This window comes from Microcaecilia unicolor, chromosome 3 (genome assembly GCF_901765095.1).
Source record: "Microcaecilia unicolor chromosome 3, aMicUni1.1, whole genome shotgun sequence".
NCBI lineage: Eukaryota > Metazoa > Chordata > Amphibia > Gymnophiona > Siphonopidae > Microcaecilia > Microcaecilia unicolor.
Window position 1 is genome coordinate 347592516 of NC_044033.1, and position 26564 is coordinate 347619079.

The 26564-nt window shown below is 41.9% G+C and overlaps 1 protein-coding gene across 1 annotated transcript in view; it reads right to left on the reverse strand.

Moving 5' to 3' along the window:
* MTHFD1L (methylenetetrahydrofolate dehydrogenase (NADP+ dependent) 1 like) overlaps nucleotides 1-26564 on the reverse strand; it is a gene marked incomplete at its 5' end in the record, with an annotated part of 452100 nt that overhangs the window by 119635 nt on the left and 305901 nt on the right. Inside the window, 2 exon segments of the mRNA XM_030195103.1 lie at nucleotides 9346-9498; nucleotides 13466-13573. Coding sequence (XP_030050963.1) covers nucleotides 9346-9498; nucleotides 13466-13573 — 261 coding nt within the window.

Sequence of the window (26564 nt, forward strand, 5' to 3'; positions counted from 1 at the left end):
GGGTTATTTTAACATAGATCTGCAGATATTTCTCCTGATAAAAATTTGGATGGCAATAGCAGATTTAGCTAAAACACTGCTTCCAGTAATTAATGATATGACACCTCGAATTAATTATTTGGAAGCTAGACTGCAATCACAGGAAGAAAAGATTACTAAATTAAAATCTGAGAATGGAAATCATGAAGTAGCAAAATCTGATATAAAGTAGGTACAATCAGTTCAAACTATTTTAGTAATTGATGTGGCTACTTGCCTCTCTGGTTTGATGGGTTACAGAGTAATAGGGGAATTTGAAAGTACTGGATCTTTTCTTAATATTTTTCCGTTATTGTCCTTTGTTATGAGAATTGGAACTGCTAATTGTAGTGGACTTGAACTGAATAATTTCTGGGGAGGGGAGGTTTCATGATAGCATTGTGCTTATTATTTCAATCAGTTTTATTGTACAAGTTTAGCTTCATTTGTCTTTATTTGAAATTTCATAAATAAAATTTTCTAAAAATGGAATAATCTTATCAATGTGGTGGAGCTAGGGTGGGGGCGGGGCCCCACCAAATTGGTCTGCATAGGGCCCCGCACTTGCTAAGACCGGCCCTGGGTGAGGGGCGTGACAGTGCCAGAGCGTCCCGCCGAAGAGGAGGGGGCATTTCCTTGAAGTTCCATGTGTTTCATTAGTATAGTGTCATGAGAACATAAGCTTTGCTGTACTAGGTTAGATCAAGGTCCATTTAGGCCAGTAATCTGTTTTTAATAGTGGCCAATCCAGGTCAGAAGCACCTGGCAAAATCCCAGAAAGTAGCAGCAAGATTCCTTGCCACTTGATAAGCAGTGGTTTTCTGAGGTCTAATACTTTATAGACTGTATCTCCAGGAATATGTCCAAACTTTTTTTTTTTTTTAAATTAAAGAGAGCTGCTTGAGGCAGGGAATTTTTACATGTTAGGCAAATGTGATAACCACTATAGCACAGAAACCACACATTGACCTGATAGCTGATTACCATCCAGTGGGAAAGTGAAGTGAACTACTGCTGAGCAGTTATTACTGTGAACGATTCCATTTCATATACCCAACAGTCTTTACTTCAAAGCATTTCCAGAAATATGTAAGTGGACGCTGGTTGCAAAGATATACGTTTTGATGAGATGATAAAATACTAATTGCCTATCCTTCATCACATGCCGATTTGCCAGGAAAGGTCAAAGTAACATTAAGTTTCCTTGATAGATTTTCTAGTCACTGACAATGTTGAACTTGTTTGAATGAAAGTGCTTTTCCAGCGCATAGAACACTAACTCCAAGCCCACCAAAATTCTTAATGACATAGCTTCCTAAATTCCAGGCACTCATCTTGCCAGGAACTACTTCCTTCCTTGCTCTGAGCTGATTGTTTCAGAGGGGCTGCAGACAGCTAGATATTGAAAGTTACTGCCCAATTCACTTCACTGTGAGGAAATGGGGCTGTATTCTGGGAAGATGAGATAACACCAGGGATTGGGAAGTGCCTTCTTCCAGAATGCAATACTTTTGCTATTCCACTATTTTGTCATTCCATGAGTCATGTTCATAAATGAATATTTTATATGAAGTGATAGCAATTTTTTTTTACCATTGTTCAATGCTTAGATCAGTTGGCTGCTGATTCTATATCACAGACAGAGGAGGGTTCAGCAGTTTCTACAATACCAGATTATACAGCAAACTGGCCAATCCCTGCATTTTTCTTTAGTCATTCCTCAAGTAATAGGACCATTACTAGTACAACCGGGTAAGAAACCAAAACTATTCACATAAATAAACAACTGCTACTAGCAATTTTCTGATAATTGCTGCTGGCTTTCACTTGCAAGTTTCTCCACAGCTTCAGCATGCTTTCCAGTTAAGACTTCATTTTGCTCTCTGGAGAGAGAGAGAGAGAGAGATTTTTTTAAACAGACACACCACACATTTACCACAGCTCTTCAACCTGCAGATTTCCTCTGCTCCTTCTCTAATCTCAACTCCTCACCACAAATATACTCCTCCTCTCTCTATCACTTCTGGATACCAGTTCTCTAAGCAGAAAACTATGTGCTATGGGCAGTTGGCTCAGTTAGTTACCTTAGTGTTTTGAGCAACAGGCTAAGAAGCCAGGGTTCAAATTCCACCAATGCTCCTTGTAACCTTTGGCAAGTCACTTACCTTCCTTTGCCTTGGACAAAACTAGTTGGGTAAACCCTCTGGCAAAAGGGAAAAACCTACTGTGTCTGAATGTAACTCACAATGAGCTATCAACGTAAAGTTGGCTACCAAAAAATGATCCTCCACTGTCGGTACCTCCTAAACCTCAGATTGAGTCACTTCTCTATATTATTCAGCCCAACAATAAGGCAGAAATGGAAGGACCCAAGAAGACAAAAATGTGTGGTGCACTAAGAGGGGCCCAGTTATCTATGCGTGCTTCCCAATAATTTTCACATTCTGGAATTCAAGTTTACCAAATTGGCATCAATGGTAATGTTTTGAATTGGTTCAAAGGCTCTCTGGTCTCCAGATCCTACAAGGCGAAGCATAATTGGTTACTATCAGACAGTTGGACTAACCCCTGTGGATTCTCACAGGGCTCTCCTTTATCACCTACGCTATTTAACATTTTCTTACATTCTTTGGGCTTTGAGTTGACTAGAGAAAGTTATGTCACTCACAGTTATGCAGATGATATCACTGTAATTATTCCAGTTTACTCATCTTTGATTCAAATATCTACTCTTGTACAAAAATGCTAAAATTTGATTAGTTCTTAGATGCTATGCTACCGACTCAAGATAAATACTGATAAAACTAAGTTCTTATTGCTTGATAATAATCCTGACCCATTGATAGACCACATAATGGTATCTACTATTCCGTGTAATTAAGATTTTGGGGGTATATATAGATCAAACTCTCTTCCTTGAACCTCAGCTTAATGCTTTGACCAAGAGTGCTTTTTTTTTTTTTCTCCTAAGGAATTTAAGATGTATCTGAAAGTGTTTAAAAAAAAATTTGAACAGTTTAGGCTTAATTGGTGCAAGCACTGCTTCCGTCTAAGTTAGATTATTGCAACCTTGTGTATTTGGGTGCATCCAAACTATTTGGAAATTACAACAATTCAAAATACTGCTGTAAGGTCGATATTATTCTTTGCAGGAGGAGGACAAAATCTCCATGTTAGATTGAACTTTACTGGCTGCCTATTTAAGAGAAACTTAAAAGACCTTGCTTTTTCTGTAATAGGTATAATGTAAATTTCTCAAGAAATTGTCTTGGTTTTCTTTTTTATTGATGTAAACCGCTTAGAAGAACCTGGTGGTAGTAGCAGTATAGAAGTATACTATAATATAATGTAATAAAAAGGGGCATACAGGGTAGCTCCTGTATATTTAAAAAAAATCACTGCTTGTGCCTCTTTTGCTAAGAGCAGTGCCTAGCTTCATGTCTAAACCTAAGCATCAGACAGTGGTGAATTTTCATGGTACACTTGATTAGGTCTGATGGAATAATGAGTTTAGGTACCTCCCAATTTACTTGTTTTCTTCTTGAGTCCATCAATTCATGCTCATTTTGTTTTTCCATACTCTTCTCAGGTTGGTATGCAACCAATCTTAGCTCAGGGGAGTGACTTTATTATCCAAGTCCTCCCCAGTGTATTATTATGAACAAGGCTCCTTCACAAATCATAAGGTTGTTGTCTCATACATGAATGAGGAGATGATGAAGAGGATGTGTATTCCCTTCACACAATACAGTAGGTACCATATATTCCTATCTCCTTCCACATATTCTGATTTTGTGCACATGTACTCCCTTTAGAGGCTAATCCTACATGCTCTCATAATTCCTTTCCTATAGCTTCCTTTCTGGTCCAAAATGTGAGATGCCTGCAGATCCAAACAAAACCTCTGCTGGCCTTCTGTGTGCTGCTCAGGCTCAGTCTTCTGCTCTCAGCTAGTATCCTGTCACAACTAATTTGCTGTACCAACACTTGGGGGTGAAAGGGCAAAAAACAAACTACCGTCAAGCTGCCCTCAAAACAACATAATGCTAGGACATGAACCAGGAACTTTTTATGTAAGCCACTGCAGTCGCTCTGATAGTATGAGATTGAGAAAACTAGAAATTCAAACTTGTAGCTAAGACCTGCAACTCTGCCCCTATGGAACCAAATTGGGCTTCAAGGTTACACAAAGGGATGACTTCTGGCAATTAGAGGGCTGTTCAGCTGGTGAAGTGAACCTGATAAAGAGATTTTATGAATGCTTTTATAGTCAGATGATTTTCTGAAAATGCTGATCCTGGAATGGTCCTGATGTAAGTACTGCTGTTTATTTATTTGTTGCATTTGTATCCCGCATTTTTCCACCTATTTGCAGGCTCAATGTGGCTTACATAGTGCTGTAGAGGCGTTTGCCAGTACGGTTGTTAGCAGATACAAAGTTATATTGTGGTCAGATGAGGTGGGGGGTCAAAGGAGTGAAGATTAAAGGTTGTTCAGTACGATCACTTGTTATGCTGTGCTGCTTGGTGCAGGGATCTATGTTGGATCGGTGGGACAGGCCTTTTTGAAGAGGTGAGTTTTGAGTGATTTCCTGAAGTTTAGGTGGTCATGGATTGTTCTCACAGCATTTGGGAGTCCGTTCCATAGTTGTGCGCTTATGTAGAAGAAGCTGGATGCGCAAGTTATTTTGTATTTTAGTCCTTTAGTTTGGAAAGTGTAGGTTTAGTTATGATCGTGATGATCTGATTCTGTTTCTGGTTGGTAAGTCTACTAGGTCTGTCATGTATCCAGGTACTATGCCGTAGATAATTTTGTGTACCAGGGTGCAGATTTTGAAGATGGAAAGAAAACCCTGTTAGAAGCATGCTTCCCTTGAAATAGCGATATTAAAGGTAATTTTATAACAGGTTGTGTAGGCTTGGAGGTCAAACAGGAGCCTATTTTAGCCAATCTCATAAAGGCACAAAGACACTAATGGGTGTGATTCTCTATAGATGGCCTAAAAGTTAGGTGCTGGGATGATGCAGAGAGACTGGTGATCCCGTGGAACACTGTATTTTAGAGTCCATCTAAATAAAAAAAGAATTGTTTTTCTTAACACAGTATTGCCTATTTGTAATGAAACATCCAGAAATGCCAAACTCACTTCATGTAAAATATCATGGTCAACTGTATAGAACGCGCCTGATATATCAAACAGATGTAGAACAGATTGAGTACCGTGACTCAAAAGCTCCTTAACTGTCAGTACCAAAGTCAATAATAGAGATTCATTGCTATGTATTACCCTAAATCCAAACTGAGAATCATGTAGACAATGAAAAGACTCCAGACAAGATGTAACCTAAGATGCAACTATAAACTCAAATAATTTTTCATCCAAGATATAGTGGCTACTGGGTGAAAATTTGACACAATAGTTAAGTCTGCTCCTTTAGATTTTGGAATTGGTGTTAAAAACATTTTTCCCAAGAACAAAGGGAAAATCTCGTCTTGTAAAAAAATTATTAACTAAAACAGTTAACCAATTAACCAATTCCACTGGATTATCACGCAACAGATAAGAAGGATAAATATCCAGTAGACATGATTTATGTGAGAATTTTTTCAATAATAAAAACACCATTTCCTCACAAACCAACAAAAAGGATGACCAAATCCGATCAACTGGTAAATCATTAGGACTTTCACATCTTGATACATTTATTGCACTTATCTGTAAGAAAGGACTGGGAAGTGATTGTCTAATAAAACTGACCTTTTCAATAAACTATCTCACCAAGTCAGCTGCTGATGGTTACACTGACTCAGAAAGAGTTGCAACTATTGACACCTTTTTTTAGCTTCTGATACAGCAGCTTTATAAGTTTTAACTTGGTTTCTCAAACATAATCTAGTATTAGGACATTGTCTTTGAACTGATTGAAGCTCTTTTGAAAACCATGGAGAGGTTTCTTTTATACATTTCTTAGGCCTTTCATATGAATGTTGCATTAATGCATCTGTTATTTGATAATTCCAATCAGACAACATATTAGAATTAGATCTATCCAATTGAAATTCTATTTGTGTACAAAACTGATTAACAGTAACTGTTCTTCTCATCTGATCAACCTGAGATTTTTCAGCGAACTTTCTCTATTGATAAGGGAGATATAACGTAAAATCAGCTACATAGTGGTCAGACCTAGCAATTTTAGATATCATTTGAAAAGTATCTTGTTAATTAAGTGAAGCAATATAGTCAAGTGCATGTCCCTTTTCATGTGTTGGTTCTACCATATTAACATGAAAGTGCATAGATTCCAAACAACAAAGCATATTTCTATCTATTGTCATCTAAATATAAATTTAAATCTAACATTTTCTCGAGGTACTTGCTATGTTATATGCTACTTATATTTCGTGAATACCATTCATGGTTAACTGTGGATCACAAAAACAATTGTGCTCATTTAGCACACATCACAGTGTCTAAATCTATTAAAAATTGCCTCCTAAAATTAACCAGAAAAAGAAAATAGTATAAATCACTAAAGCTTCATAACTAGCAATGACATCAGATTAACCTTTTACAAAGAGTGTTTTTAATGTATGCTAAAAGTTAGCATGTGCTAAATGCCAAGACGCCCATTATATTGCTATGGACATCTTAGCATTTATCGCATGTGAATTTTTAGCGCATGCTAAAAACACTAGCGTGCCTTTGTAAAAGTTCCCCTCAGTTAAAAGAAAGTCCTTAAGTACCAAGTAGCTTGTCAAGACCTGGAGCTGCAAAGGCAGCGTATTCCATACAGAAGCAGCTTGATAATAAAGGGAGGAATCAAAACACGACGTTCAGTAATCCATATGATGGAAGGAAAACTTAACATTTGATTTTGAGTTCTGCCTCTTGAGTGCATATGAAGGAGGGTAACCCAAGATAAGATGGAGTATCCCCGGGTATAATCCTAAATATCAGAGTACTGAGCTTAAAATTTTGATCTCGTACATACTGGAAGCTAGTGGAACCTAAGAAATAATGAGGAGACAGTCATATTTACTAGCTGAGAATATCAGTCGAGTAGCTGTGTTCTGGAAAATTTGTAGGTGTTTAATCAAAGTTTTAGATCAATAAATACAGACTATTATACAATAGTCCAGTATGGATATTATTAATACCTGGATTAACAGTCTAAAGATACTCACATCAAAATATTTATGAATTGCCCTCAACAATTTTAGCATAAGAAAAGATTTCTGAACGATACATGGTTACAAAATGTCAAAAGGCTATCCACCTCCACCCCCAATATCTTCATGCATGAATCAAAAGTAAAAGTATTAACACCACGAGAATTCAGGTGAATCAGTTGGAACTAACCATATGAATTTAGTCTTATCACAATTCAGTTTTAAACAATTACTTGAGATCCAGTTTTCAATTAGGTGTACCCAGGAAGATAAATTATGCAATGTGCTAGACCAGTCACCTGAAACTGGGAAAAGCATGGTAACATCATCCACATAAATGTAGCAAGGAACATTACATTTTTCCAGGAAAACACCTATGGGTTGAAGTAACACATTAAATAGAGTTGGAGATAAGGGAGAACCTTGAGGAACCCCACAATTGGGGCTCCAAAAGGCAGACGACTTACCATCTTTTCAACCTTATCACTCCTAGTTGTCAACCCCCCCCCCCCCCCCCCCCCAAAACCAATGTAACACTTTATCACAGATCCCAATCTTACTCAATCGTAGTAAAAGAATGTCAAGGTCGACAAAACCAAATGCACAAGATAGGTCGAACAAGACCACCACAGCTTTTTGTTGTTGACTCAGTAAGGCCTTCCCATGAGCGACAATGGATGCTATCACAGTCTTGGTACTATAGCTCTTATGGAACCCAGACAGTGATGAATGGAGGATTGTTCTTATCAATTAAATACTCATCCAACCAAGTGTGAAACATAGCCTTCCATAATTTTTGTAAATAAGGGAATTGAAGCCATGGGATGATAATTAATAGGGGATGACAGATCACCTTTACAGTTTTTGGGAATAGGCGATAAAGCAATCTCACATATTTGGCCAAAAATCAACCATCAGATAGACACCAGTTCAACCAAGTAGTAAAAACGGACAGAAAATCGTCATTCTAATTATGAGCTGGACAAAGATCTAGGCTATAATCAGCCTTAGCATATCTGTTCAAAAGCAATTTCACTTTAGTAGTGGTTAATTCTACATTTTGAAGAACTGTCTATGAACATTTGCTACTTTGTCCTCAAAAAAAGAAAAAAAGAGGCTAAAGCACTGGCCGAAGGGGTGATAGCTCCTGAATCAGATATTAAACTATCTACCATAAGGTTACCTGCCAAATTAAACAATTTATGCATATTTAAGGTGTTACTGCCAATTAAAGTAGAATAAAAGTCTTTAAAAAATCTTTTTAGTTATCAACTGTTTGGATAGTGATAATTTTTTTAACACCAAACCAACTTATGTTCTTGCAGACCGGATTTCCTCCAAACTCTTTCACTTTTGCTACAATCTTGCTTTAAAGCAAGAAGCTCAGTCATACCATTTTTCTGATTCACAGAACCTCTTTAATTTAGTCTTAGATGGTGCTATATTATCCAATATACTCGTAACACAAACATGCCAATTTTGGAATAAATCTTCTCCATTTTACAAGAATCAATAGTTTTTAATTGTGTGATGCCTATACACTCTGGCTGCTACATAAAACCACATCATGCAATGATCACTTGTGCTCAGATGGACATCTATGAGGATGTCAGAAATATTTTCTCCATTCATAAGCACTTTGATCAGAAACTCCCCATATTGTTTCCATTATCAACTGTCTAAGTAGAACCACTTGAAAGGAGCCCAGGATCTCTCAACTTTTAAACAACTGTGCCAATGGGTATTTCAGTCCATTTCTGGCAGGTTAATTCTCCCAACATCACCACTATTCCTTCATTTCCACTTCTGGATGTCTTTCACCAGATCTCCATCCAGTTCTTCACAGTGCTGCCTCCTGTCCCCATTTCTATCAGATTTACTGTTAGCCTACAGTGCTTATAATGAATGATCAAAAGAGAAAACAGGAGATGGAAGTAGGGATCTGTGTGAAAAAGGGCTTTCAGATTTTGAAAACTGCTTTCTAAATGTGGATCACAAAACTAACAAATTACAATGCTCCAAATATACATTTTCTACTGAGTTGCAGAAAAAGAAGAACAAGGAACATGCCAACAGAAAAAAAAATCATCAATGGACTTGAATTTCTGTTAATACGTAAGACAAAAAAAAAAAAGCATTTTAATTTGCACTCACCGTTCCCACTAATGGATAAATGAATCCAGCCCCAATACTGGCACGTACATCACTTATTGGCAGAATGAAGCCAGTTGGTACTCCCTTTTTCTCAGGTTGGTGAGAGAGAGAGAGGTGAGTCTTTGCCATGCAGATTGGCAGATTTCCAAATCCCTAGTAAAGATTAAAGAAGAAAGACTAGGATTGTGGAGCCAATTAGCTGACTACAAAAAGTCTTTTAAAATTGCTTAATGCAATCTTATTTCCTGTGCTTCAAAAATTGCATATGCCTTTTCTTTCCATTCCTCTTTAAAAAACTGAATTTATTTTAGCTCTGCTGCTGCCAGAGAACGGCCTGTAACTGAACTCAGCCATCCAATAGCTAAACCAAGTGCGCCAGACAACACTTGCTAGTAAATTCAATGGAGCTTGAAACCAAAGAGAACCTCCTATTCCAGGAAATGGGAATATAATAATGGCCATCGTCCAGAACATTCAGCAGGTAATTTTATATCTTAGGTTAACAGGGCAGGAAGGCACCCATATGACTTTATAAAATATTAGTACAAATTCTGCAGAAATTGCACCTAGATTGAAGGCATGGACATTATGCAAGCGCGAGAAAAGACATAAATGTTAGTGGGTACAGCATGCACATAAATTGTTACTCTGCTCTGCCCACATACTTTTAGGCATGACAATTTTTATATGGAAGTCCATTTATACAAATAAACAGCATTCTAGGTGCAAAAATGATTTATTAAACATTCTTTTACTGTACCATTGCTTCAGATGCAGCTCCCAGCATCCATCTGCTAGAAAGTCTAGCTGTACTCAAAGCTGCTTGGCTAACAAGCTGTGCTACAGTTTCTTCTACTCCTCAGAAGAACCTTAAGCATTCTAAATTAGCATCCTAAGCATTTTGGAATAAACACATTTTATTATGTAGAGTTCCATAATGCTTGGAGATCACCTCATAACATACATGACAGCCTAGTCCTAGAAGATTTAGACCTTTAGGAAGTAATTTTTTAAGGACCTGTCTAGTTTTAGAAACATAGAAAGTGACTTTAGATAAAGACCGTATGGCCTATCTAGTCTGTCCATCCATCCCACCTACTATCCTCATCCTATGTACTTGTTTTATGCTTTCTTGGAATTCAGATACAGTCTTACTCCCTGATATTCTCAAGCATTTAACTGCCCAGGATCGGCACCTGGCTGGTTAAATGCCCCATAACCGGTTAGCAGATAGCTGGTTATATCTTACGATATAACCAGCTATCTGCTGATTTCTGTGCGTTTGGCAGCCATATTTGGCCATGTGACTACCACTACTACTATTTAGCATTTCTAAAGCGCTAGAAGGCGTACACAGCGCTGCACAAACATAGAAGACAGTCCCTGCTCAAAGAGCTTACAATCTAATAGACAAAAAATAAAGTAAGCAAATCACATCAATTAATGTGTACAGGAAGGAGGAGAGGAGGGTAGGTGGAGGCGAGTGGTTACAAGTCAAAAGCAATGTTAAAGAGGTGGGCTTTCAGTCTAGATTTAAAGGTGGCCAAGGATGGGGCAAGACATTGGGAGCTCAGGAAGTTTATTCCAGGCGTAGGGTGCAGCGAGACAGAAGGCGCGAAGTCTGGAGTTGGCAGTAGTGGAGAAGGGAACAGATAAGAAGGATTTATCCATGGAGCGGAGTGCATGGGAAGGGGTGTAGGGAAGGACGAGTGTGGAGAGATACTGGGGAGCAGCAGAGTGAGTACATTTATAGGTTAGTAGAAGAAGTTTGAACAGGATGCGAAAACGGATAGGGAGCCAGTGAATCGACTTGAGGAGAGGGGTAGTATGAGTAAAGCGACCCTGGCGGAAGACGAGACAGCAGCAGAGTTTTGAACCAATTGGAGAGGGGAGAGGTGACTAAGTGGGAGGCCAGCAAGAAGCAGATTGCAGAAGTCTAAACGAGAGGTGACAAGGGTGTGGATGAGGGTTTTGGTAGAGTGCTCGAAAAGAAAGGGGCGGATTTTATGGATGTTGTAAAGAAAGAAACGACAGGTCTTGGCGATCTGCTGGATATGAGCAGAGAAGGAGAGAGAAGAGTCAAAGATGACCCCAAAGTTTCGAGCTGAGGAGACAGGGAGAATGAGAGAGCCATCAACAGAAATAGAAAACGGGGGGAGTGGGGAGCTGGGTTTGGGGGGGAAAATGAGAAGCTCGGTTTTGGTCATGTTTAATTTCAGGTGGCGTTGAGACATCCAGACAGCAATGTCAGACAAGCATGCTGAAACTTTGGTTTGGATGCAAGGTGAGATATCAGGGGTAGAAAGGTAGATTTGGGAGTCATCAGCATAGAGATGGTAGAAAAAGCCATGGGATGAAGTGTATATAGAAAAGAGGAGGGGACCAAGAACAGAACCCTGAGGTACGCCGACAGGCAGAGGGATAGAAGTAGAAGAGGATCCACCAGAGTGAACACTGAAGGTGCGGAGGGAGAGGTAGGAAGAGAACCAGGAAAGGGCAGAGCCCTGGAATCCAAATGAGGACAGAGTATCGAGGAGTATACTGTGATCGACAGTGTCAAAAGCAGCAGAAAGTTCAAATTTAACCAGCCAGCACCAAGTATCAGCTTGGCCAGTTAAGTCTGAACCGGCCAAAGTATAAACTGAATATTCAATGCTGGTACCAGAAACGGTGAATATCTGGGCTCAGCACTGCAGAAGTTTAACTCCTGCGGTCCGACTATCGGGCCCATTAGTCTCCATTGCCTTGACTGGGAGGCTATTCCACACATCTGCCACTCTTTCCATAAAGAAGGTACTAAGAATATACACAACACCTGCTAACTTATGTGTGTAAATGGCCTAAAAAAAATGCTGATTGGCATGAAGGTATGTGTGTTAAGTTTCATGGCGCATACCTTTAGTGTGGGCAGAGTTAGGGCAGGTGAAGTGTGGCTGAGTCTGCATTTAGATGCACAGTTTATAAGCATGCTAACTAGCCATAGAGCTGTTGTAAGGGCTAGCACTTACATGTACGTATGTTCTTTTGCACTTATGCTGGTATTGTATAAAGTCTAGTAGGCGTGTAGACTCCTAAGGTCTTTGAACGACCGCCACCTACACATCCCCCACCTGCCACTGCTAAGCTTGAGTCCACAAGGCAATCTGTTCTTTACTGTACTGTCCCATCCCTGTGGAATTCTCTTCCATCTATGCTCCGCCTTGAGCTCACCTTTCCAAAGTTTAAGTAGGTTCTCACAACCCACTTATTTAAGTTGGCTTTTGTTAAAAATTTCTGATCCCCCTCCAACTGCTGAGTGGTAGTGAACTGTACTCTGGAATGTATGTGTGATTTGTTCCCTTCTGTTTGATCTCCCTACCTCCCTATGCCTATGATTGCTTGATGCTGCCCCAAAACTTTGGCGTTCTTTTCTGTTTCTATTGCAAACCACTATGCCGTCAATTACAAATGGTGGTATATCAACTAAAGAATAACCATAACCATGTACTTTGACTTTATAAACGAAGTATTTTGATGCTATTTTATTAACTCGCTGGCACCTAATTTTTCATTACGAAATAGCCTCACAAAACTTGTTAAAATTGCAGCTAAAATGAAGCTGTGGGAGTTGAGAGTAAATGTACATGGCTGAAGTATGTGCATAGGTGCAAATTTGATAACCCATATGTATATCTCATGACTCTACCTGCAGTCCATCCCTGAAGACATCTTACTCTGGATCTCATATAAGTACAAGCCTTGTCACCCATGTGTACATTTACGAATAATTTAATTTTATAAGAGGCCTGTTAAATGTATACAATGGGTTTACATGCAAAAAAAACCCTTTAAAAAATTACCCTCACAGCGAATTAAGAGTCTTTCTTCGACTGAGAATGAATTAGACCATCTCTATCTCTCCTACTTTGTTGTACAGCATGGAACCAAAAACAACCTGGGCTAGTTGTCATCAACAAGAAAGCCAATGACCAGTACCACTTTTTTGGTTCCATGCATGTTTTGATCTTGGACCATCAAAATGGAAATCAGGCCACCTATAACGACATTACTTCTAACAAAATTATAAAACCAAGAACAAGCAAAATACTAACTTCTCTGTGTTAATGTGTATAAATTTTACCTGGCAGCTGTAAAGATCTATTTTAGACTGTGCTGTAGGAGACAGTTCTATATCTTGGGCACCATAGATCTTCTGTGCAATGATCCTTATCTTTTCAACAATAGGAAGCTGTGAAAACAGAAAATCAATTTAGAAAATTTGTTAATGAAAGATATTTTATTTATTTGTATTTATTTCATGCCATTTCATTGGTGGCCATGGAGGATCAAAGACTGGATAACTGATAAACAATTAGCATTGAATTTGAATAAATCTGAAATCATAGTGTTAGGTAAATCCAGTGTTATACAAATACCCTGCACTAAATCAAGTTCGTTGTTAGGGATGTGTTCAATTAAGCTCTTTTTATGCAACCATATATAAATGAAGTAGTAAAGTCTTCAAATTTTAAACTTAGACATTTAGGTAAATTAATTTATTTGTCCACTGATGAGTTCAGGTCTGTGTTACAAGTACTTTTACTTACAAGGTTAGATTATTGTAATTCTCTGTTCATTGGTCTTTTACAACAACATTAAGGGAGGGGAGTTATCAACACAAACTCTGTTATTTTATCATTAATTTGTGTATTTTAGCACAGGTCTCATGTTATGGGTAGCGGTAGCTCATATTGATACCCCCCCCCCCCCCCCCCCCAAGGCCTGTTTTTTTTTTTTTTTTTTAGGTCTCCCATCCTATTGGTGCATGAGCCAATGTACTAACAGGAAGAGAGACATTTTACTGATAACACGGCAAATCACTGCAGATTATCTTGGTGGTGTGCATACTTCTTCAATGTCACACCACTAATGCACGTCATTAGTTTATTGCATCGGGAGTGAAAATGTTTTTTTTCTTAGCGTGCTGAAGTGCAATGATCCAATGCACTGATTGCCACATCAAAGCCCGAGTTGTCTAGGACTTGACATAGCTGCAGCAGAGATAAGGTACACACACACTCAAAGTCCTCACCTACTTTTCTCATTCTAATCTCGCCAACTTCCACCCCCAATTCTGTTCTGACTTTTAAATACCAACCTCCAATCCTTCTCTTTCCATCTCTCCTTAATTATATCCCTCCTTACCCTTTCTCCCAAATTACACTATCATATCCTGTCTCCCTCTTTTATCCTAGTCATATATTATCTAGCTCAACTTATCATACACTACTAAGCCCAACTTTACATTGTTTTACTACTGTTTTATTAAAATTCTATTAACTTTGTATTTCAAATTACTATGTAAGCCGCATTGAGCCTGCATTGTGTGGGAAAGCGCGGGGTACAAATGTAATAATAATAATAATCTTTTCCTGCTGCCAAGCTCTCAACGTCTGCTTCAAAGTTTCCCTCTTTCTTAGGGGCAGATGCTCAAAACTCTGGCACTGCACTGAACAGTGCCGGAGAAATACAGCCAGATCAGCACCCGAGAACAACTCCCTAACGCTCAATGCTCATAGCATTGAGCATGGGAGTGAATCGCAAATGTCCTAATTTAAATGTAATTAGTATGCCATTTGCAATATCCTTTGGCACGCTCACTGTTTTCTGCGCTAGGGTCCTCCGAGTATATGGCGCTTGCAAATGCGAGTGCTAGTCCTGAGCTATTGGCCTCTAGCGCCTGCATTTGTTTCTGACCATTGGGGCTTTAGCTTGCAAATTTAATCTCTTTTTCCACACACTTAGTTTATCTCGCCTTTCTGTTCTAGGTAACTGGTTTTTTTTAACCTTAACCTTAGATTTGTCTAACTTCAAGAGCTTTTTTAAATGTCATTTTTATATAAACTCAAGTATGGTCCGTGGAACACACAGCCTCTTTTACATGTCAGTATGACCTGAAGAGCAAGGGCCATGTGCAAAAAAACATTGTTCAATGGTAGGACCCGGTCATACATAAAATGCAACTATATTATTAATTTATAATTTAAGGATAATTATTAAAAATAATGCTCGAATCTATCACCTACAGCTGGATTATCAAGGCTTCTTAGTTAGACTAAGAGCTATTTCATAAGTATAGAAATGTCACCATGAAAAAAATTGTTTGTAGTCACTGAAAGTGAGGCATTCAGTATTTCGCATACTCAGGCTGCTGTTTCTCTATTTTGCAGGTTTAATTCTGTAAAACCTATTGCGTCTTCAGAGTTGTGTGCAGAAGTACAAGTCTCTAACCTGATTTAAATCCAGATTCATATCTGCAAATAATTGATTCAAATATACTTGAATAATCAAAAGGTATTTTCAATTTGGTTGCAATTGCCAAGTTCTTCCAGTCCTGATTTAACCATACTAAAGTTTTACAAGCACATGCAGATTCATGCTTGCATACCAAAGAAGCAGTGCATGCAGATCTATGTCATGTATATTCACTGTTGATAACCTGACACCCTGTCTGGGTGTGCCCAAAGTCTGAGAAGCACTATGTTAGACCGGGGGGGGGGGGGGGGGGGGGGGGGGGGCTTAACCCCCCCTGTGATCAGAGATAATAGTATGCAAATTTAAGCAGCTATTATCTCTGATCAAAGGGTAAAAGTATGGGAGGATTGTGCCTGAGCGCTCCTGCACTTGTTTGACAGGTCCAGGCTGTCAAAAGCCCAGACCTGTCAAACATAGGGGCTGGAGGTCTGAGGGACCCCCAGACCCCCCTGCAATTCAAGGCCTTGGTGGCCTAGTGCCCCCCCCTCGATCCTCCACCCCAAGTCAGTGAAATGGGGGCTGGAGGGCCAAAAACACAAGCCTCCCCAACCTGGTGGTCTAGTGGCCCCCTTCCCTATCCCCCTGTACCTGAGTGGTGGAGGAGGGAGTAGTACACTCCCTCCTCTTCTGGCGCCGCCTTGAAAATGGCAGTGCCCAGCCCTACCCAGTACATCCTGGGATGCGCTGAGAGAGGCTTCACCACCATACAAGGGATAAGTGACTTGCCAGGTCACAAGGAGCTGCAGTGGGATTTGAATCCAGTTCTCCAAGTTCTCAGCCCACTGAACTAACCATTAGGCTACTCTTCCACTGCACTCTCTCTTCTTGGGTGCTCAACTCCTAGAGTGGAACCTAGTATCAAATAACTATGATTTGGATTATTCTTTCCAATGCGCATCACTTTGCGCTTGTCCACATTAAATGTCACCTGCCATTTGGATGCCCAGTGTTCCAACTTCCTAAGGTTTTCCTGCAATTTTTCACAATTCACATGCGTTTTAACAACTTTGAATAGTTTTGTGTTTTCTGCTGATTTAATCACCTTACTTTTCATTCCTATTTCCAAATCATTAATAAGTGTGTTAAATAGCACCGGTCTCAGTACAGATCCCTGGGGCACTCCACTATTCACCCTCCTCCACTGAGAGCATTGACCATTTAACCCCACCCTCGGTTTTCTATCCATCCACAAATTCCTAATCCACAACAGAATACTGCCTCCTATCTGATGGGTTTTAATTTTCTCAGGCGGGAAGGAGAAAGAAGGGGAAGAAAGAGATGACATCATGGACCACTAAGGGTCAGATCTAATAACAGGAAAGAGACTTATGAATGTACTAGTAAAAAAGGCCCGTTTCTGACACAAATGAAACGGGCGCTAGCAAGGTTTTCCTTGGAGTGTGTATGTTTGGGAGAGTGTATGTGAGAGTGACTGTTTGAGAGTCAGAGTGAAAGTGTGAGTGTGTGAGAGAGAGAGTGAGTCTGGGTGTGAGTGTGTTTGTGAGAGAGTGTGTGTGTGAGAATGAGAGTGTGTGCAAGTGTGTATGTGAGACACAGTGTGAGAGAGAGTGTGTGTATGAGACCAAGCGAGTGTGTGAGTGACTGTGTGGCACATAGAGAGTGAATGTGATACAGTGTGAGACAGAGTGTGTGAGAGTGAGAGTCAGAAAGACATTGTATATGAGAGAGAGAGTGTGAGCCGTGCCCTCCCAATCCATGGCCATCTGTCCCCTGCCCCCTCCATTCATCCTTTTCCAGCAATTCCCCTCTCTCCCTGAGCCCTGCCCTCCCAATCCATGGCCATCCATGTTTCTCTGTCACCTGCCCCCTCCATTCATCCCTATCCAGCATTTCCCCTCTCTGCCTGAGGCCTGCCCTGCAATCCATATCCATCCATGCCCATCTGACCCCTCCATTCATCCCTATCCAGCAATTCCCCTCTCCCTGAGTCCCTGCTCTTCCAATCCATGCCCATCCATGCTCCTCTGTCACCTGGCCCCTCCATTTTTCCCTATCCAGCATTTCCCCTCTCTGCCTGAGGCCTGCCCTGCAATCCATATCCATCCATGCCCATCTGTCCCCTCCATTCATCCCTATCCAGCAATTCCCCTCTCCCTGAGTCCTGCCCTTCCAATCCATGCCCATCCATGCTCCTCTGTCACCTGGCCCCTCCATTTTTCTCTATCCAGCATTTTCCCTCTCTGCCTGAGGCCTGCCCTGCAATCCATATCCATCCATGGCCATCTGTCCCCTCCATTCATCCCTATCCAGCAATTTCCCTCTCCCTGAGTCCTGCCCTTCCAATCCATGCTCATCTGTCACCTGGCCCCTCCATTTTTCCCTATCCAGCAATTGCCCTCTCTACCTGAGGCCTGCCCTGCAATCCATATCCATCCATGCCCATCTGTCCCCTCTATTCATCCCTATCCAGCAATTTCCCTCTCTCCCTTAGTCCTGCCCTCCCAATCCATGCCCATCCATGCTCCTCTGCCCCCCTGGCCCCTTCATTCATCCCTTTCCAGTAATTCCCCTCTCTCCCTGAGCCCTGCCCTCCCATTCCATGCCCATCCATGCTCCTCTGTCCCCTGCCGCCTCCATTCATCCTTTTCCAGCAAGTCCCCTCTCTCCCTTCCATGACCCCCCCCCTCGCATCCATGCTCCTCTCTCTCCCATGTCCCAGCCTGGCCCGCCCTCTTCTCCCCCCCTTCGCATCCATGTCCCCCCCTTCGCATCCATGCATCCCCCCCCCTTCGCATCCATGCATCCCTTTTTTTTTTCTTCTTCGTTTTAACTTTACCTCCGTGGCGGTTCGTGCAGCGAAACGTCAGGGAAGGAGGCGGCGCTCCCCGACGTCTTGCTTTCCCTTCGCTGTCTCCCGCCTTCTTTTGAAGGCGGAACACAGCGAAGGGAAGGCTAGACGTCGGGAGCGCCGCCTCCTTCCCTGACACTTCGCTTCCGGATTTGTTTGGTTTGAGGCGAGGGCGGGGCAAAGACGGCTGGCTGGCTTGAAGGCTTCACACCACGAATCCGCGAACCCTTCAGCCTGGGAGTGACGTCAGATGGCTTCAAGGCTTCAAGGCTTCAGGCTTCACAGAACGTTGTCCTCAGAACGTTGAGGGTGCGTTTTATTATATTAGATTGCCTAGCAACTAGCATTATCTTTAAATCTCTTCATAGCAGAAGACTGTTATAGCGGTATAGTATTCAGTATTAATTTTGTACTACAGAAAAAAAATACCAACAATGTGCATATGAAATAAACATCTCATTTCTCCTTTCCCTTGTCACCAAACTCATGGCAAACTACTGGCTGAAAGGGACAACTCCTCTAAGGTTGAACCTCTAATACCAACCTTTACTTGCAAAAACTGCCTTCCTTACACATCGTACCAAAGTGGCATGAGGTGCCCAAAATCTACAGGATGAGAGCAACATGGGTCCCATTATGGTTAGGTATAATAAGAACCTTTACAGTGCCTGCTATCATTCTGCTTACCTAAGACAAAATGAAATACAAGTTTGAACACTGATTCATAGAAAAGGACATTCCAGTCAGTATTCAGCTGGCGGAACTCAGCAGTTTTTTAAGCACTGATGTCAGCTAAATTAGACTTGGATATTTAATGCCGGGTAATATCCAGGCACTGGCACTGAATATCTGGGTATGGCTGAACTTATGCGGGTCCCATCTAATATTTGGCCAGAACCTGCCTAATGGATACATCAGACCAATCTCCTGATCTTTGTGCACCTCCTCATTTCTGATCCTTCCTGATCCCCTCACTCTGTTTTGATCCCCCTCCTGCTTCCTGATATGAACCGCATTTCCAAACCCCCCAGCTTCCTGATCTGAATCAGCTCGGTGCAAGCACTGACTATTTGAGGCCCAGAACAGGAGAGGAAAGGGGTCCACTCCGGCACCATCACATTAGACACCAGAGATCTCCCCTGGGTATGTCCCAAGGGTGAAAGGGGGTGGTGGTGCTGTGGGGATGGTTGAGGAACAGAGCAGGTCAGATCAGGAAGCTGGGGGAGGGGGGGGAACTGGAACATGGGTATGGGATGGGTCAGAGAGGGGCTTAGAAAGGGTAGCAACCTGGTGCCCACATGCTAACTGTGAAAGACAGGACAGTCTTTTGTGTCACCTTATCTGGCCACTGACCTCTGTTCCCAGACTGCCCCTGCACTGCCCAGTTTTCAGATGGCCGATTAGTGCCGGTATTTAGCAGCATGGTCTGGTTAAGTGTCACTGAATATCAGGATCTGGCCCGCTCAGTGTGGTTTAACCAGGCAGGTAAACCCTTTTGAATATCTGGCCATTAACTACTGTAGAGAGGCAGAGGCAAGTTAAGATTATTTAACAGAATGTCTTACAAGTAGAACTCTATGTCAGTGTTTCTGCAGTCTTGGAGAAGATAGTTTTACTGCAAAAGTTGCAAATGATTGTAAAAGAAACAGTGAGGTCATCTGAAATATCAGTAGACCATCCAACAGCATTCAGCAACAGCATTTTGGAGTGGTGGCGAACTACATCCTCACCAAATTATTCTGTGCTCCTACCTCTCAATGCAGCCATAAAATGGTGACAGCAAAAAAATCACTTAAAAGTCTACCAGTTGCTATGAGTTCAGTGCCTCATTATCTCTGCTTATCAAAAATAAAGACAAAAATTCAAATGAAAGAAAGAAGATGGTGGATGACAATATAATCTGGGAGAGGACTATTCTGGCAGCAAAGCACCTCAGCACTAAGAGAAGAACAATTTAAGCTGTATCTACATTTACCTCCTTGGTGTGTCCCCCCCCCCCCCTCAAATAGTTATAAAACAATTCTAATTGGAATGCATTTCCTTTAGAAAATGAACATAAACATACTGTTTATTTATATTTGTAACCAGATGACTTCACTTGGTCACAGAAACATTCACCTAGCATTCAGGGGTCCCTCTACTAATTTAAGGTCCCTCTGTAAAACCAATGCATTAGACACCTAATGTGTGGTTTCCAAATAATGATGGTTTTACTGATTACTAAAAGTTCAAGGCTAGAGACGATATATGAAGTTGAACAATTCAAATATCTAAAGACATTTTTCAGTCCTAGGAAATACTTGAATGCAATTGATATATTCTGGAGCACTGCTGGACAACCTCCCCCCCCCCCCCCCCCGCCTTCGAATATTTACATTTATAGAATACTGCCATTCACATTAATAAGGTGGTCTTTTACTAAGGTGCGCTGGTGTTTTTAGAGTGCAGTAAATGCTAAAGACGCCAACGTATTCCTATGGGTGCCTTTAGCTTGCGCCTATTTTTAATGCATGCTAAAAACGCCAGCGCGCCTAAGTAAAAGACTCCCTAAGTGTACCCTTATGTTTGTAAATGGCAGTAGTATGCGTAAGCGCTATTCTATTATTACGTGACAAAATGGCACAAAACGTGATTGTTAGAGGGATGTTCACAGGGGACGGGTATGGGCGGGGTCAATATTTACACAGGCTACTAACAGAATGCTGTAAGTCACATGCACGTACATTTTGGGGCACTGATGTGAGTTCACACTAGAATTCTTTAAGGAAATGTATGTGCATAAGTGTTCTTAATAGAACCTAAATAGTGGAACTCTATTATAGAATTGCCTCCAAAATGATTTTCTGGCCTTCTCTTTCTCTATTCCATTACCTTTCTCTACAGCAGACGTCTCAACCCACCCAGCAAGGTTTTCCAGATACCCACAATAAATACGCATGAGATAGATTTGCACATAATGGAGGCAGTGCATGCAAATTTATCTCATGCATATTCATTGTGGGTGGCCTGAAAACCAGACTGGTTTGCTAGGACTACTGAATCTTTGAACAGTTGGCTTTCTGAATCCCTTCTGACATTTCCAGATACTGCATTTCAAGCCTCTAATCACCTCCTCCTCCTGACTTTTCAGACATGACAAAGCTAGAAGAGATCAGATGTTAATTTTCAACTCTTTGTTGCCGCTTTCCTTTTCAAGCAAGGAAAGAGCAAATGTTTCCTCTTCCCATCTCTTGCAACTTCCTTTTTAAATGTAGAGTACTCTACCATCTGCGGGTTGAACTTGGCCACTCCTCTTACATCAATACAATTATCTATTGCATCTCTAATACAGGAACACATTTTCTCTTGTGAACTCTAAACATGACCTACATATTTTTTCTACTGATTGTAGAAAAAAATTATGACTAAGGGTAAGTTACAGTTTATGATAAGAAAAGAACTTTATCCTCAGAAAAATGCAAAAACTAGACATATTTACTATTAAAATATTAACTAGAAAACTTTAAACAGGGAAAATTATTCCATGTGGTTTAAATATAGCTCATTCAGCAAAGTAATTAATTTATGTGTAGTGTTAGTCAAATGATACACTGCAGACATACTGGCTCCTTAGTACCCCAGCAAGCATCAAGAACAACAGATCCAAAAACTAGTGTGCTGAGAATGTACGTGCTATACTCAGGAAATACTAGCAGTTCCCCAGCAAGCAGGCCATACAGTATTGTTAATGTTTTTTTCCACTGACAGGAAGAATTGGTTCTTAATGACAAGAGAGTCTGAGAATCACTAATACAACAGAATGAAAATTGCAACCCATATTGTGATATAGAAAACTGTGGATTTATACTATACTGATGAATAGGTGATACAGAGGGGCATTTTTCATATGATATCTAAATCTGACTTTGGTCATTTTGAGAACAATGTTCAAAAATCCAGTAGCAAACATAGTCATTTTCAAACCTGAAAAATGTCTAGAATTCGAGTAGCAAATACAGCAATTTTCAAAACAGCAAACTGCCTATTTTTTTTTTGTTGAAAATGGCCATTTGCTAGACATTGTTGTGCTCAGTGCATCTATCTTTTTGGACCATTAAAAAAATAAACCCAAAACCCATGTCCAAGTGAAAAATGAACAAAATCAAGTCTTTGGGATGTAGGAGGAGCCAGCATTCTTAGACTGGCCACAAAGACATCCAACAGAGCAGGGGGCACTGCAGTGCACTTCACATAAAAGGTCCCAGGTACACATCTAACCATTATCCTCTTTTATTGTACAGTGAGCTCACAAAAAACCTACTATACCCAATTATATACTACTACAATACCCTTTTGTCTGCAGGTGTCACCTATATGTGGGCACAGTAGGTTTTTGGTGGGTTTTGGAGGGCTCACACTTTCAACCACAAGTGAAACAGTTAGATGTGGGGATATGGCCTGGGTCCCCTTTTCCTCAGTGCACTGCACTGACCACTAGGCTACTCCAGGGACCTGCTTGCTTCTATGGAGTGGAGGAGTAGCCTAGTGGTTAGTGCAGTGGACTTTGATCCTGGGGAACTGAGTTCGATTCCCATTGCAGCTCCTTGTGACTTTGGGCAAGTCACTTAACCCTCCATTGCCCCTGGTACAAAATAAGTACCTGAATATATGTAAACCGTTTGGAATGTAGTTGCAAAAACCTCAGAAAGGCGGTATATTAAGTCCCATTTCCCTTCCCCTATAATAGGACTGGCCATAACTTCTAAAGCTGTCATACAGCCTGGTATGTACTGTTTCTTTCACATCTTTGGGGGGGGGGGGGGGGGGGCAGTGGTCATCCGGGGCACTTTTTTATGACAGTCATTATTAAAACAGGTCTAGCACAAAACATTAAACTTTTAGCCCTGGACATTTTTGCTTTGTTCCATTATGGCAGAAAAATACCCAAATGTTAGGACACCCAAATTCTACCCCCAACATAGAAAAACGTCTTAAAAATGGGTTTCGGTGAAAAAAGAAATGTCCAAATGCTGCTTTGTGTCACTTTATGGACATTTTTCTGCTTCAAAAATGAGCCCCATAGTAAAAGATATCAGATGAACTATCAGTAGTAGAGATGTGCAGGCCAAAAAGTCATTCTGTCTAGTTTCCTGTACCATTTACGGAATGTTTTTTTTAATTTGGGAGAAATGTACAGTATCTAAGGTCTAGTTTCTGCTTGAACACATGGAAGATAAAGAAACAACATATCAAAATACATTAAAAGCATGCCTCTCACACAGAGTTCTGATTTTCAGCCTTCATCTTGAATGAAAAGAAGGTTTACGGGTTTGGATTTTAAATAGCAGGATAGTTTAGTAGAAAATGGTCTTTTACCACACCTTAATTACCAATGGAAGTGAGTAACTTACAGTATCCCAATACTGTAGAATAATCACTCTCCCAGTACATGAATAATGCCGCTTGCAATCAACCTTGCAAAAGCAATGTCAGTCATACTGCCTGTGAGTACTTTAAAGGGGCTGGCCAATTTCAAACCCCTCAGATCACAGGCTCCATTTTGAACCAGATGCCACACGGACCAGGAGCAACTGTGGATTGCTCCTGCTCCATCCCCACTAGATCCCAGGGATTTGAAAAGGTAGACTCCCGGGGGGGGGGGGGGGGGGGGGGGGGGGAGAGCATTGGGAGGCTGTAGAAAGGGGGACTTCAGAAGATCAGAAGGGGTTAGTGGAAAAGGAAGGGCCATCAGGAGGTGGCATCGTTCCATTTCACAGTCTGTGAAAACATGTTGCAACATCTTGTGTTAATCCAAAATATAAAGAAGTTTCATCATGTTACCCCTTTCTTAAAGGCACTGCATTTACGCCTGGGAGAATTTGGCGCAAAACTTTTGAAAATTCTGAGCACAATATTTTAAAATTCTGCGTTATTTGTTGTGTTTTGCACACAATTTGCCCATCATAAGGCCTGAAACTCTCTCCTGTAATAAGAGAGAAATTCGGGAAGTCTTGCGGTTTCAAGTTATGTGAGATTTCCCAAACATCCTGCACAACACGGCTCAAGTATGATGTGGAGAGCTTGATCGCTGTACAGAGCCACAAAAGCTGTTTCAGAGGCAGCACTGTGAATGGGGGGGAAAAAACTTTGGGGGGTATGAAATCCCAGACTCCAGGATGAAATTTCTAGGTGCCATGGCGACCTGACACCCGGGATTTGTTGAGCCCTGACCTATCCAGTCTACCCATCCATGCCACCTACTCTTCCTATCACTTCCTTGGAGATCCTACATACTTGTCCCAAGCTCTCTTTAGTTCAGAAACTGTTTTCATCTCCACCACTTCCACCTGGAGGCAGTTCCACAAAGTCACCACCATTTCTGTGAAGAAGTATTTCTTCAGGTTACTATCCCCTTCCACCTTCATCCTATGTCCCCTCGTTCCAGAGCTTTCTTTCAAATGAAAGAGACTCACCTCCTGTGCATTTATGCAGTGTAGGTACTATATTACACTGAGAGAGATTGTGTGTGTGAGAGATGGAGTGTGTGTGTCAGAGAGAGTGTGTGTGTGTTTGCGTGAGAGCGAGAGTGTCTGTGTGTGACAGAGAGATAAAGTGTGATAGACAGAGAGTGTGTCAGAGAGTGTATGTGAGAGACAGAGTGAGTGAGTGTGTGCCCCACCCCCCTCTCTCAGGACCCCCCTCCCCCCTTTATGGTCTGAGGACCCGCTTCCACCCCCACCTCTCTGGTCTCAGGACCAACTTCACCCCCTCCCTCTCCCCCTACCCTCCCTGCAGCCACCCATGTCCAGCGACCCTCCACTCCCCCTGCCCCCCTCCAGCCACGCATGTCCAACAACCCTGCTCTCTCACCTGCCTCCCCTCCAGCCACCCAGGTTGTGTAACGAATTCTTCTGGGCAGGCAGGAAAGATTACCGGTCCTGCCTGCCCCGCTGCTGGCACTGACCCTCCCCCGCTGCTGGATCACTGTTCAAAATGGCCGCCAAGACTTCCAATGGCGGACTCGCAAGACTTCTGCAGTTCCTGTGGTACCGCCCTTCTGCAAACAGGAAATGAGGGAGGGACCAGAGGAACAGCCGAAACAAGTGGTGTCTGTACTTGCTGCACTTCAGAGCTGCTGGATGAGCAGGAGGGAAAACTTTTTAAACAGCAGCTGCCACGTAAGAGCTGGGGCACCCGCACACGTCCTCCTTGCTGTCGGAGGCCACAGAGAGAGAGGGAGGGAGGCACTGGCCAGCGGAAATGGGAGGGAATAGGGTGCAGACATCGGAGGATAGAGGGATGGGTCCTGAGACAGGGGGGGGGGGGGGGGGGGGGTGCTTGCTGATGACAAGGGGGGAGGGGGGTCCTGAGACAACAGGGGGGAGGGGTAGAGGAGGGGTGAGAACATTAATGGCAGAAGGTCATTGACTTGCTAGTGCCCGTTTCATTTCAGTGAGAAACGGGCTTTTCTTTTTTACTAGTATTTTAATAAAAAGCGAATGCTACATACCTGTAGAAGGTATTCTCCGAGGACAGCAGGCTGATTGTTCTCACTGATGGGTGACGTCCACGGCAGCCCCTCCAATCGGAACACTTTACTAGCAAAGGCCTTTGCTAGTCCCCGCGCGCTCATGCGCACCGCGCATGCGCGGCCGTCTTCCCGCCCGAACCGGCTCGTGTTCGTCAGTCCCGTATGTAGCAAGACAAAACAAGGGAAGACACAACTCCAAAGGGGAGGCGGGCGGGTTTGTGAGAACAATCAGCCTGCTGTCCTCGGAGAATACCTTCTACAGGTATGTAGCATTCGCTTTCTCCGAGGACAAGCAGGCTGCTTGTTCTCACTGATGGGGTATCCCTAGCCCCCAGGCTCACTCAAAACAACAACCATGGTCAAATGGGCCTCGCAACGGCGAGGACATAACTGAGATTGACCTAAAAAATTTACCAACTAACTGAGAGTGCAGCCTGGAACAGAACAAACAGGGCCCTCGGGGGGTGGAGTTGGATCCTAAAGCCCAAACAGGTTCTGAAGAACTGACTGCCCGAACCGACTGTCGCGTCGGGTATCCTGCTGCAGGCAGTAATGAGATGTGAATGTGTGGACAGATGACCACAGTCGCAGCTTTGCAAATTTCTT